The sequence below is a fragment of the Channa argus genome, chromosome 11 (genome assembly GCF_033026475.1).
Source record: "Channa argus isolate prfri chromosome 11, Channa argus male v1.0, whole genome shotgun sequence".
NCBI classification, from domain to species: Eukaryota; Metazoa; Chordata; class Actinopteri; order Anabantiformes; family Channidae; genus Channa; species Channa argus.
The window spans coordinates 10730148-10744246 of record NC_090207.1 but is presented as its reverse complement, the minus strand read 5'-3'; the positions used below and the strand labels follow the sequence as shown (position 1 = coordinate 10744246).

The 14099-nt window shown below is 40.5% G+C and overlaps 1 protein-coding gene across 5 annotated transcripts; it reads left to right on the top strand.

The window, feature by feature from the left end:
- Window positions 1–778: 778 nt before the first annotated feature.
- ercc6l2 (excision repair cross-complementation group 6-like 2) lies at window positions 779–12509 on the top strand. 5 transcript variants are annotated; one of them, XM_067522251.1, is made up of 20 exons: window positions 779–1032; window positions 1647–2068; window positions 2183–2299; window positions 2462–2655; window positions 2826–2919; window positions 3071–3138; window positions 3267–3474; window positions 3611–3751; window positions 3921–4037; window positions 4133–4252; window positions 4351–4422; window positions 4834–4979; window positions 5131–5226; window positions 5385–5484; window positions 5579–5731; window positions 6109–6195; window positions 7491–8544; window positions 8628–8782; window positions 9003–9160; window positions 11014–12509. In XM_067522251.1, exons 1-20 carry the CDS (start codon window positions 1005–1007, stop codon window positions 12245–12247), a joined length of 4764 nt encoding a protein of 1587 aa, XP_067378352.1. In that variant the 5' UTR covers window positions 779–1004; the 3' UTR covers window positions 12248–12509. The 5 variants fall into 5 exon arrangements, with proteins under 5 accessions (XP_067378352.1, XP_067378351.1, XP_067378353.1 ...); XM_067522250.1 differs by having other exon boundaries at window positions 9000–9160; XM_067522252.1 differs by lacking the exon at window positions 1647–2068 and having other exon boundaries at window positions 9000–9160.
- The last annotated feature ends 1590 nt before the right edge of the window (window positions 12510–14099 follow it).

The window sequence follows — 14099 nt, the reverse complement described above, 5'->3', positions numbered from 1 at the left end:
TTGAGCACTGAGCTAGTTACTTCAATAAGAATATTCTCAGTGTTGGTGTTTTGTCTGCATCCTCACTGTACCGTTTCCCTGAGCCCCAATGACAGACTCATTATTTCTTTGGGCTGAGTAAATAGTATTTAATAATAGTTTATTTGATGACACAATCATCTTAGTCATTACGATTAGTGAACTGAAACATCAAATAATCTTGTGATTAGACCAGGTATTATTCACACATGAGACACTACTCTGAAAGTTCCAAAGGTCTTCTGGATGCTTGTAACCATGACAATTAAAGTCTTTTGACAAGATCACCCTGGTTAGACAATAACACAACAGAAAGTCATGATACATTAGGACTATTAATAATGTGTAAAATATTATTTAAAAGAACTGGAGATATTTTGTATATTCTAGCAGATTAAAAATAGCCAATATCAAACAGAAACTGCATGCTATTACAATAAACATATTCATCTGATTATGAGTGACTGATAAAATGTGTTATTTCATAATGACTGCTACTCGGATAATATTACCACATTTAATTAAATTAAATCACTGAACAGTTAGTGTATTTTTTTTACCTAGCTTGTACTCGGCACTTTCGGTACAATATTCAATGGTGAAGTATATTAGAGAAAAACGTCTAAATTATAAAAACATTCATTATTTAAAAAATATTAATTTATTCAATGTATAATTTGCGGAGTTTCTTTTTTATACTTTTATTTGAACGCGGTGAAAAAAGACGAAAGTGCGGTACTGGTTGTAATAATAGATAAAGACTCAGTTGCAGGGAAGCTAATACTAATTTTGTGCATCTGTTTTTCCTTTTTCGAGGGAAAAATGTCATTAAACGAAGATGAAGTATCGTCGATTTACTTCGGATGATTCGTCTTACGTGAGATTCGCTTCTGTGCCTTTACACATGTGTCCTTTCGCTTTCAGTGTTTAACCTTTTTGTAAATGTTGGCTAAGTCAAACAAGCTAACAAGCTACTGTGCATCCCGATGGCTTCAACTTCTGCCGATGAAAAAGGTTTGTTGCGTTCAAGCATTTGCTTATTTGTTGCCTCTTATCTGTTCCCACTATTTGTTAATAAATCGTCACAACGTCTTATTTCCATTATAAGTGCAACACACATCGTTCTGGTGTCCACATGAACGTTGAACTAGATTTTGCCTGCTTGTGTTCATTCGTCTTGTTCAACTTGGCTCTCACTTCTTAATGCACTTTCAGTCTTTTATGGGGGAGGAAATTCACAGACCGCGTATTGAAGTAAATTGCACAAAACCCCTTAAATGTCAGTAAAGTGTGTTGAAAGGGAAACCTTTTAAAGGCCAGGACAGTCAAGACCCACATCTTTGTGAACCTAACAAGTAGCGTTTAATTAACCAGTATACTTTTTGAGAATAACAATAATATTTGTTTCTATGTTTTCTTTAGAGATTAGTGGATATTTGTGTTAAATATGTGCTCTTTATTTTATTTAAACCATGATAAGATTTACTTCAGAATATGGACCATGAACCACTATGACAACATGCATCTGTGTTATAGATGTACCTTTTAATGCGCAAACTCTTATGCTGTTAGGTTACGGTTTGCTACAAAGCACAGTAAATTAGTACAATTTTATTATCATTTTACAGCACTGTGGCGTGACGGTGACAGTTGTCTGGCTCCTAACGCAAAAAGTGGCACGCTGCTGGAAGGCACCATACAAAGATTGAGCACCAACTTTCAGAATAATGAAACCACAGCATGGGTGATATTTGCAGACCACAACAAGGATGCAGAAAAGGAGGAAGAAGCCATACCCGTATCAAAACTCTTGAGACCCAGCTTGAATCACTTCACCCAGGAAAAACCTTTTTTTCCCAGCATTGTGACAGACCCCGGGCTAAATATCCCCTTAGAGCTGAGTGATGTCGAAGGAGACAGAGTCCCTTACACGATCAACAGGTACCTGAGGGATTACCAGAGAGATGGTATCAGGTTTCTTTTCAATAACTTCATCTGTTCCAGAGGTTGTATCTTAGGGGATGACATGGGCCTAGGAAAAACTGTACAGGTATAAAGTGCATGTCCTGTGTGAGACGTTTTTTCAAAACTGTTAACATGCTTGCATTTCTTTATAACATAGTTTTCTTGCTTTTACTCTCTCCTTGTCTTTGGTCTTACACAGGTCATCGGTTTCCTTGCTGCTGTGTTGCAAAAAACGGGCACATGGGAGGACATCAAGAACAACAGGCCGCAGTTTCTGCAGAGTCAGATGCCTTCCAATCAAAGTAAACTCACTAAAGTAGGTATTGATATGTTATAAATCATAAACTGTCTTGTTAGGAGCCATACATTACTTTTGTATTGCCTAAAGGCAGATGCATACAGTTATTTGAAGCAATGGTGTGAAGGTACCGATACCTGTATGACTCATTTGTCAACATGATTTTCGTATTTGGTCTAGGTGTTCCTCATTGTTGCCCCGCTGTCAGTTCTTTATAACTGGAAAGATGAACTGGACACATGGGGCCACTTCCAGGTTGTGGTGGTCCATGGGCTGAGGAAAGAGGAGGAGCTGGCTCGCATCAAGAGGGGACGTACTGAGATTGCTCTCACCACCTACGAGACTCTGCGGCTTTGTCTGGATCAGTTTAATGAGTAAGAACACATTAACTAAACACAAGCAACAGGTACCATAGATTGTTGAATATGCTTTTTGTATACTCTCTTCGTTATTTTTCAAAAATGTGACATAATTAGTTTTTGTATCTGACTGTTTCTCTGGTACAGTGAATTGTAACTAAAATATATCTCTGCCCTCCCTGCAGCATAAACTGGTCTGCTGTGATTGTGGATGAGGCCCACAAGATAAAAAATCCAAACTCTCAGATCACTCAGGCCATGAAGGAGCTGCGATGTAAGGTCAGGGGGCTTTATATTTAGATGATTATTTTAGTATATTATTGCTGGTGTGTAACTAGTAATGAATGGAGTCTGCGTGGATTTACGAATAGTGGAGTGTTGTGGTGTATATCAATAACAAGTAAAAAGGCTGAACTTTACTTTCTAACAGATCAGAATTGGCCTCACTGGCACCATCTTACAGAACAATCTTGAAGAGCTGTGGTGCGTCATGGACTGGTGCGTTAAGCGGCTTCAGTCTTACAGTGTTTATCATTTGCTCTTTCCATGCATTTTGTTCTAGTGTGAGGTAATGTGATTTTAGTTTGCACATTTGTAATTGCTTTTGTGAATTTCATGCTATGTAGGGCCACACCTGGTTGTCTTGGCAGCTTAGGTAATTTCAAGAACAAGTTTTCAGATCCGATTGAGCAAGGACAGAGGCACAATGCAACCAAACGTGACCTAGCTACAGGGAGAAAGACTGTCAGAGCCTTGGTGAGGAAGATTTCTCATTCTTTCCTGAGAAGGACCAAAGCTCTTATCAAAGAACAACTGCCTAAGAAGGATGACAGGGTAAGATTGGCTGAGTCAAACCATACTTATACATACTTTAAAATCTTTTTAAAGGTTTTCACTTTTATGGAAATCATCATAAAATTGAAATGAAAATGTATGATGTCTCAAAGCATTGTGTTGTGTCCCATCCAAGGTGGTGTATTGTTCTCTGACAGACTTTCAACAGACTTTGTATCAGACTGTGTTGGACACCGAAGATGTGACATTACTGTTAAGGTCTTCAGAGAAATGTGACTGTCAAAGTGGACATACACGTAGAAACTGCTGTTATAAAGTTAGTTCACCACTTTTCCATGTGTGCACTTGTGTGCCATGTAATGTATTAAGTTGGACATGAGTGTACGAGCTAAGCTACTGTATTTTCAATAGATCAACATTAAAAGTTCAAGACATGTGGATGTGGTATGGTTTCAAAAAGAAGGATTCTTTTTTTTCTGTTGTAGACAAACTCTGAAGGTGTCCACATGAAAGGGCTATACTTTAGTTACTTGGCCATTTTGAGGAAGGTTGCCAACCATGCGGCACTACTTCAGTCCACTACAGGAACCAGCAAGAAACAGGTTGAAAATGTTATCCTTTAACTATTTTAAATATGGTTTAAATGTATGAGATGGGAGCTTTAGATTCACTAACAAAAGTTATTTGTTTTATCTAGGAAAAATATGTGAGGACCATTTGTCAGAAGGTATTCCAAAAATTTCCAGACTTTGTGCAGCGATGCAAAGATGAAGCATTTGAGGCCTTATCAGACCCAGTGTACAGTGGAAAAATGAAGGTACAGTGTTGGATAACAAAAGCTTAGCCACTTTCTCATCATGGGCTGTTTCAGCTTAAGCTAAAATAATTCTATTAACATATTTGTATTCATTGCAGGTTTTACAGAAGCTTTTCAAATATTATATGCTAAAGAGAGACAAAGTACTTCTTTTTTCTTTCTCAACCAAGGTAAGTACTGTATTGAATGTTTGTGTTTCAGTGCCTTTGCACATGGAGACTTGATGTTTTTCCGTAGCACAATGATTTGATGCTCACTGATGTAATCAAAAAGAGATTTGAGATTATGTCACGGTTAGAGCTTTGCTCTCCAGTAACAGCCTTCCGGCCTTTAAACACAAACACTAGGATTGTACACCCTTTTAATTGCCATCGCTTTTAGAGCAGATGACTTGCTTAGATAAAAAGTCGTAGCTGGAGACATGGTTATCTCATGACTTAGACTACACAAGGTAACATTTGGGTTGTTGTGAGGGTGATTAGACCATTAAAGAGAATAAAAGTGGCACAGTCACACTTTATCCAGTTGATTAATATGCTTTTAACCATTTACCACTGTGTGTTTTGTTTTTAATCTGGCAGCTGTTAGATGTGCTGGAGAGCTACTGCATGGCAGAAGGCCTGGACTACAGCAGGTTGGACGGAACCACCAAATCCAAAGAGAGAATCCAGATTGTCAAAGAATTCAACAGCTCCTCTCACACCAACCTCTGCCTGGTTTCCACCATGTTAGTTTACATTTTAGACCTTTTGCCTAAAATTAAGACCTAACAGTTCTATCATAACAGGCTGTAGGTAATATTTAATATAATATGTCTGCTGTATTTATTATTATTTATTCATTTTGAACTTATAGATAACTGTCCTTTGTTCCTTTAGGGCAGGTGGTCTTGGTCTAAACTTTGTAGGGGCCAATGTGGTAGTTCTATTTGATCCCACCTGGAACCCAGCAAATGACCTACAGGCTATTGACAGGTATATTGTGGGCAATGCCTTTACGGATTTTACAGTTTTACTCTGTATTCAGCTATAAATGTTTTAGTCTTGTAGCTTTTCTTAGCTGGGTCAAAGAACGTACTAGCTAATGCAGTGTAAATGTCTCGTTTCATTGTACACCTTGTGTGTCTCTTCAGGGCATATCGTATTGGCCAGTGCAGAGATGTGACTGTTCTCAGGCTCATCTCATTGGGTACTGTAGAGGAGGTTATCTACCTCAGACAAGTTTACAAACAGGTATCACACAACCATGACAGCATAACCTGAATGTAATCAGGCAAAATAATACGTTTTAAACTGCATATTCTTAAATTTCCCTCCTATGTTCTAGCAATTGCAGAGCTCAGTTGTTGGCAAGGAGAGTGCCCGGCGGTATTTCGAAGCAGTGCAGGGGCATGGTGTCCATAAGGGAGAGTTGTTTGGAATCAAAAACCTCTTCAGGCTGCAGACCCAAGGGACATGTCTCACCCGCCAGATACTAGAGGTTAGAAAGCTCATATTACATTTTCTGCTTGAATAATAAAGTGTTTTATTGTAGTGTACCTTAAATCACCTCGTCCCACTGACAGTTACAATACAGAGTGTCACAAACCAAGCCGAACATTATTTCTATTCTTTGGTTTTGAGTCTTGTGTTGTCATATGGTCACAAGAATAGTAATCAAAAGCAACTAACCTTACAGCAAACAGCACTTACTGTATGTTGCACTTACTGTTCTTTCCTCTGAGACTTTAGCTACATACCAAAAAATACAATAATATGAATAGTACAGTTGGAAAATATCAGTGTTTTGTTGATGATTTTAATGTGTTGTATAATGTAGTACTTGTTTGGATGATAATGTGAATCTCTTCCTGTCAGCGAGAAGGACAAGTGGAGGCCGGAGTAGTGACAACCAGTACACACACTGTCACACAGAAAAAAGAGGAGGAGAGGAAGGGAGCTAGCGTGAGTAACAGCCATTCTCAGAGACCCAGAACATAGGGCACTCATATTTCCCATCCCTCACTCCATCTTCTTTCCCAGGCATCCTACTCATATTCCCATTACCATGTGATGTAGGGAATACCTCAAACATAGAGCTTCCTTTCTGTCAGTCAACCAACCCACAAAATGGCCTATACTTATACGGCCTGTATTTATTGATTGCCCCTCTGACAAAATTGTCAACATTGGATAAATGCCGCTTGTATAGAAAGAAGATGAGCTAAGTGAGACTCAAAATCTATTCAGCATCACGTAGTCACCCAAATTTCTAAATGGTCATTCTTTTAAAATGGTTTTCATGCTTTTAAAATGGTTGTAAAAACTTTGTAGTTTTCTCACATTACATGTGATTTGCTTGTATTCAAGCAGTTAGTTATGGTGGCCGCCCAAGCCTAAAGTGTACACTGCAGGTTGCTCTAAATACACTTTACTGCAACCTTCCAAGTGCTTGGTGCATAAATACTGTGTTTAGTAAATGCAGTGCAAGAGATTTTGTGTTGACTATTCCTTTAAGATTTTGGCTCACAAACATTTTTACACTCCAGTCTTTGTATTTTAGTGAACCTAAAAGATGAGGTGCCCTTTGTCTCCCTCTCTCATGCTGTGTGAAACCACTGGATAAAATTATTTGCTTGTCCTTATGGAAAGAACAGACCACACTGAAGCCTATCTTCTGCATTTCAGCTATTTATTTACACTGTGATACCCCTTATCATCGAGTTCCCAGCCAGGCCTGCACTGTGCAGCACTTTTTGTGCAGTCTTTTTAAAGGGCTGCTGCTCCGCTGAGGCTTTTCAGATTCTTTCAAAAATATAGAATACACTGGGGTGTCTTCACACGTACAAAACGAGGCTTGAGGCGTGTTAAAAAAAACACATGCACGTAGTCAAAAACACACACATGCAGAATCGGGGAAGAGTTGGCAAATTTTGCAAAATTAGAATCAGTGTTGGTGGTCTCTCCAGAAATGTTATGACCCTTTTTGTTTTCTTCATAGTACATCATCATGGAGGATATATGTAACACTGATGTTTATAATGATTTATTGTTGCAAACATCTGTTTTATATTATACAATGAAATCTCACATGGGCTGGTCCACTGAAAGATGGGATGAACATTGGAAGTGAAAAATTTCTAACTTCTTGTTGCAGTTTTCTAGTTAAACCATTCTCCAGCAGTGTAGGTATCATTGATTTCTTCTTGTACAACCTACCTTTTTTTCTTCATCTGGTTGTTTTTAACATTTCATTTAAGGGACCTGGAGATTGTTCATCTACACATGAGCCTGTACCAAACTATGAAACAGCCAAGAAAGACAGAGATGCATCAGAGAACCCCGGAGCGGTGCTGGACTTCAGCAGTGGAAGTGAAGAGGATGAAGAGAGGCAGGGGTTCAAGAGGAGACGCTCAAACCCTAATGCACTAGATGGCATCAGGGAGGCCAATGCTGCTACTGGTCCTGGTCGAATGAATCTCCTTCAACATGGTTTTTCCAAACTCTTCGAAAAGGCTAATGAAAACCCAGAGTTGAGTGATGGGGACAGCAGTCCAAGTGTAGAATTTAGCCCATCCGACACAGAAGCTAAGGAGCAAATAAATGTAAGAAAGAAGGATAGTAACACCTCTGGCATCTCCAAAACAGGAAACAGTGCAGTTTGTCTTCCTAAATTGGGAACAAAAACCTGGAACATCTCCAGTAGTTCAGACAGAAAAAAAGGAAGTGAATATGGAGGAAATAAAAGGGTTTCTCTGCTGAAAGAGAGGGGTGATGTTGTAAAACAGACACAGGGCCTTAATAGGTGGACTTACATTACAGCAGATGAGGACAGCAATGAAAACTCGACAAAACTAGACAAAAAGCCTGTTGAACTCAACACCACAGTTTCCACAGTGCACCGCTTGGAAGGTTACTCTGATGAATCTGAGGACTTTGATTTAGAGGAAACCATGTGGTCCAAGAAGGTTGCATCAGATTCACACCATAAAGATAAAAGGAGAGGAAGACTTGACTGTAATAGAAAGAGGCGAAGTGCTAGTGTAAGGAACAAGGCCAGATCAAAATACACCGAAAACATAGAGAAATTCACATCTTCTGATGATGAACTCACTCCTGTTAAGAAAGGATGTCGCTCAACATCTCCCCAGAAAGTTAGATCCCCAGTAGACATGCTTGAAGAGGGGCGAAGACCAACGACAGACAAGACAGCGAGACATGCAGGGATGCTCAATCCGGTTTCATTTACCAGCCTGAAAACCCAGGCTTCCCCAACGTCCAAAAGAAATCAAGGAACCATTGACAGTGTGCTAGGTCAGATTCTGTAACTGCGGTTGTATTTTAATATTCTTAATTAATGAAATTTCAAAATTAATGACGTGTATATCTGTTTAAAGGGGGTTTACAAGAGGTGGTGTACACCCACTCTAACCAGCGTGTGGTGGGTGGGAGCAAAGCAGAAGAGCTGATCAGTAAAGCTGCTGTACGGGACGTGTTTGAACGCAGGATGTATTCTCAGCTCCCAGCCAATCACCTTCTTGGTACCCAGGAGGTACATTTGACCTTAGCACTACTTCTTTGATTCTTAAATTATTGGGGTTGTATCTGACACTGCACTCCTATCAAGTATAAGTTGAATCCTCAATAATTTATTTGTGCACTCTCTCCATATAACAGCAGTAACGGTAGCAAATTGATTAAAGCTAGCTTCATGTCTGAACACAAATTGTGTCTGAAGAAAAACATAACATCCACTTTCTTAATCATAGCAGAGACTATCATTGAGTCCACCAGAGAGTCAGCCCTGCCCTGCCATTGTCAGGCTGAAGAAGCCAAGTGTGGATCATCCAGTCACCTTCACCAGCAAGAGGGTGGACCACACCAAATACACCACCTTTATCACGGGAGAGACCCCCCAGGCTATATGCAGGTACTGAATAGGGTGTCAGGGGAGGAAAGGACAGAAGCAAAAGCAGCTAGGATGACGCAAAAAAAGCTGAGAGTAAGACATAAATCAAATAAGTGTGTTGTAGAAAATAAGATCAGATTTGAAATGTTCTGCTTATCTAGTGCTTTAATTTAAAGCGCTTCACCCATTCACACACTCACAAACCGATGCCGATGGCTGTCGTGCAAGCAATTTGGGGTTCAGTGTCTTGCTCAAGGACATTTCGACATGTAGCCAGGAGGGACTGGGAGTTAAACCACTGACCCTGTGGTCTGTGGAAGGCTCCTTACCCACTGACCTACAGCAGCTGAGCTACAGCTGCCCTTTGATGGAGAAAAAAGATAAAAGAAAGTAGAGAAGATGCGATGGTAGGTATTGCGGAGGAAAACTGAGGCTAGATGAGGGAATCTGTAACCAAAGAGTAATGAAGAAGAAGTTTGAATTGGAATATAGTAGAAAGTAGATAAAAGGAGGAAAATTCTTGCAAAATGTGGAGGGAAGGAAAGAAGAAATGCATTCTTAGCAGTGCAGGGAATTACGCCAAAGCTCACCACAGATAGTTTTGAGCGCCCCCAACTGGGCCTCAGGAATTGCGTGTGTGTTAAGAGACCACCTCTGAGCTTTCTCTTCCACCTATTCCCAGCATCATGCCTAAGATTACCCTGTTATGTTCAGGCCTAATAGTGCAGGAGTTTTCCCCTGCACAACCACAACCCTCCTGAGAGCATCCAAAAATGATCGCCTGAGGACTTCCAAATCCACACTAATACTCACACAAGTCCTAACAAGCATTTACACACATACAGGCACACAGTACACAAATACATACCTCTGTCCTGCTGCATCACCTCCGCCCCCTACCTTCCAAACACACATAAACAACTACACAGGCACTTTTGTACCTCCAGTCTCACTTCCCAAAGGGAATACTGTGTCTTTGCCCAGAACCTTGCCAGAGAGAGTCAGAATACTTTGCACACTATTTATATTGATATTCACTCAATTAACGTTGCTGTAAATGATTTAAAGTATTTAAAAGGGACCATGTGCAACATGGTAAATAGATGTTTCAGTTGAATGCAACAGCAGTCATGTTGCCACAACAACAGTCAATCAATAAACAGAAACACAACACATGATAAACAACAGCATATTGAACAGCAAGAACACCAGTTGGTGGCTACAGAGTTGTTTCTTTTTTTAGTTTGAGTACCGGTGAATAATGTTGCAAGAAACGCATCTCTTTAGGTCGTCTGTTAGGGCTTTTCACTGAGCTTTAGCATTCCCGAGAGAACGCTGACTGCCCAAAGGCAGTATGACGGAAAGGTACGGTGCACTCTCATACAGAAGGTATTCTTAATGTGCATGTTGTTTTACTGCCTACTTTTATTTATTGTTTTTCCAGTGAAAGCCACAAATGGTAATAACACCACCATAATGCTGCTGTACCACCAAAGACTTTGAAGTATTTCTGTCTCCTAGTTTAGTTAGACCACAGTTTTAATGGCTGCCTAGAAGCTCGGGAAAAACACCTCGTACTACATTGCTATCTGGAAATGAGCCTGAATATGAGAACTATTCATCTTAGGCTAGGGCTGACTGACCCGCAGAATGTCTGATTAATAGTTTAGCCTTTGTGGCTTTTTAAAAGCTTTAAATTTAATTTAAACTACCTCACAGTAAGATGCGAGGCACTTTGTGCCAGGTTGTGGCCTAATGCTAACTTTTTATGTGTAGAGATTGTGCAGATTCAGAGGAGGTTAGCAGGAATCTTATTTATAGAAATATTTTGTTTGTCACACAAATATCTGTGTCCTGTGTGTCTTTGTCTGTAGGCAGCAGCTGGAGGAAATGGCAAAAAAATTCAACTTTCCCTCAGTTAATGATTTTGCAGTAGAGATCCTGAAAAGAGACTCATCCCAGAGAGTGGCATGGCTGAGACAATATTACACCTCGCTGGACCACCCTGACCTAGCTAAGATAGTCACAAAAACCTTCCCACAACCTGATTCAGCACAATACTCCTCCTCTTCATCTACCCCCTCCACATCCACCAAAACAGCTGCCACAAAATCTCACGCAGAGACCAGAACCGCACTGAATGATGTTCCAAAGGCCACAAAAAAGCCTAAGTACACTCCAAAGAACCAGCAACTGCAAACTAAAGCAAACAAGTCTAGAAACCCACAAAATGAAGTTCCAGAGTCCAGGAAAAAGCAAAGGGTCCCGCAGAAGAATGCTCTAGACCTTCTTACGGATGTTTCAAGCCCTGTGTCAGACGATGGGGGGGAGACTGCCTGCAGTGCCAGAGGACACAAGAGGACAAAGAGGGGTAGTGTTTGTAGTTCTGGAACCTACAGAGCTGGTGGTGGTCTTGGTGTGGATCGAGCGAGTAGCAGTGGTCTGGGGTCTGGAGAGACAGCTGCTTTGCTGAACCGCGCAGACAGAGATACCCCTTCTTCTCGGGATGTCAGCCATGGCAGGTCCACTGCGTTATCCAAACCCACAGCTCAGGGAAAGCAGCAAGAGCAGAAATTGTCTTCCAGGACTAATGAAACCTTTCAAGGGCAGAGTGAAAATTTCCCTCCTCAACAGACCCCTTCTGCCTGCAGTAGTCACTCTTTTCTCACAGATCTGATAGGGGACACCTCAATCCTTGATGATTTGTTTAAACCCAAACCCAGGGAAGCACAACCCAAGAGCACCCCAAAAACAGCCCCTATCCCCTCCTCGTTGTCGGTGAGGGCATGTCTCTCCACACCATCTCAGACCAGAACCACTTTAAATACTCATTCTGGTTCAACATGCCACTTAGACTCCCCGTCCTCTCCAAGCTCACACACAAGTACACATCCGGCTAATACACAAGTTCAGGCCTCAAAGGGCAGTCGCAAAGACTTTTGGGACATCCTGAATGAGGGTAATGAAGAGAGCATCAACAGGTTAACCGACCCAGAGGAAGTTCAGAGAGTTTGCATCAGCACAAATATTTTAGCTAGAAGTAGGTCTAAAGAGGAGGAGAGTAAGAGTCTGTGGAAGACTAATGAGAACTTCCTTTGGAAGAAATAAAAATTTTGAAACTTTTTAAAAGAAGACTCTTATTGCATATAAAATAGATATTTTAAACTCAACATATTGTATATGTTAAAAATCTTCAGTGTTCACTGAGTCAGCAAGCTAAGATGGTAAACTAAGATGATGTTGAGCTGTTTAACAAGCAGGTTGTAAAGGTTGCAATTTAAGCCAAGTGTTTGCATTTCGTCAAATTGTTACGGTGTCTTCACTTTAACATTTATATATTGAATGCAATATAAAAAAATTGAAAATGGTGCTTCTCTATAACTTATTAATGTTCTTTACTAACAATTTCAATTCGAGGATATTCAGTTTACAATAGCGTAAGACAAAGAACATAGATACATTCTCATAGTGGAAAAGCTGAAACCATCAGATGATTGGCCTGTTTGCTTAAAAGGTAGGTGTCTCTGATCCAGTACTAATAAAAAAAAAGTAAAATACGTTCAAATTACCACAGGTAAAATAATCGTTTTTGAAAATAAGTGTTTTTGTCTCTTACGCATATGTAGGAAAATTCCACAATTCAAAGTTGCTGCACCTGATATGATGTTAAGTGGTGGGTTTGACACAGAGAACCAACCCATTGTAGGCATTAGCCGTTATTGTTATTGATACCATAGCTGCTACGAGCTGAACTGTTGGTGGCCCTGCAGAGTTATCACTTAAAATATCTGTCACTGTGAACCCCTGGCTATCTCTCCCTCTTCAGTAGACTGTGCATATTGTTGAGATGGTTTTGTTTCCCTGCACAGTGCACTGCACAGTAATCTGATCTGTGGCTCTGCTCAGCTGTGCCTCAAATGCCCCCTCAGACAGAAAGGTGTTGCTGCTGCTGCATAATCTGTGAAACGACTATGGTTGGGAGAAGTTGGATGTAAAGTAGCATTAATGCCATAATTCGTTCTTTTATTCACTATGAATGCAAGTGTTTGTCTTCAAAATTAAAATAAAGTCAAAAAAGCTGCGGACAAATCAAGGTTTGCAGTAATATGAAAACAAAGTAAGCCCCCTTTTCTGTGTGATGTGTGAATGGCTAATGAGTGCTGGACCCCACAGCTGTGTGTGACCTTTTTCAGCTGTTACATTGAAGTAAATAGGACCCCAGAGAGAGCAGCGTTGTGTTGAGTAGAAATGAGAAAGTGCTGATAGCTATCAATAAACAACAGACAGGAGGGCATGCCTCAACAGAAAATGTAGCACAGAAATGTAGGTGTGTGTGTGTGTGAGAGAGAGCGCAAGTGTGTAGTTCTTCTGGGTGGTACATTATGACTATCTTTACACAAACACATACTGAGGCCACACATCTGTCACACCTGTTCAAATCAGACAGTGGAGAATAAAAAGCCCTTTCTCTTATCCCAACCCCACACCCTTCCCTCTCTGCTTTTCCCTTTCTGTTTCACCCACAACTTAGATCTGCAGATTCCTATCTGGCTTTTTGTTGTTATAGTGCCGTTCAAGTGAGATAGCAGAGAGGCTTTGCATTTTGCTGACAACACAAAGTTCCACAAGTGGCTGACAGTTGGTGGGAGGCTAATGGAAGCCAGGTACCATGGTTCAATGACATATGTACAATACTCTCTTATTCCTAAAGCTACCTGTAGCATTCTTCCAGGGATGTGGAGTGAGACGTGCAGCCACCACAGTGATCACTGACAATGTCTTAAGTCAGTGCAATAATTACATTTTGTGTGAACCACATGTTTTTCTGGTTCTTGTATTAGTTTTAAGTCTCTCTGTGGAAAGTGTGCTTATATTTCCTGCCACTATAAGCTAGGTGTCTGTTGTAAACTTGAACTGTCAGAAGTACTGGCAGAGAGACAGCTCCAGCTCTCTGTGTATT

Excerpts from the sequence above, each read along its gene's own strand:
- ercc6l2 (XM_067522250.1), top strand. The coding sequence starts at position 1,005 with ATGGCTTCAACTTCTGCCGATGAAAAAG. Across the intron at positions 5,485-5,578 it reads TCAGACAAGTTTACAAACAG|CAATTGCAGAGCTCAGTTGT; the intron begins GTATCACACAAC and ends CCTATGTTCTAG. Across the intron at positions 6,196-7,490 it reads AGGAGAGGAAGGGAGCTAGC|GGACCTGGAGATTGTTCATC; the intron begins GTGAGTAACAGC and ends ATTTCATTTAAG.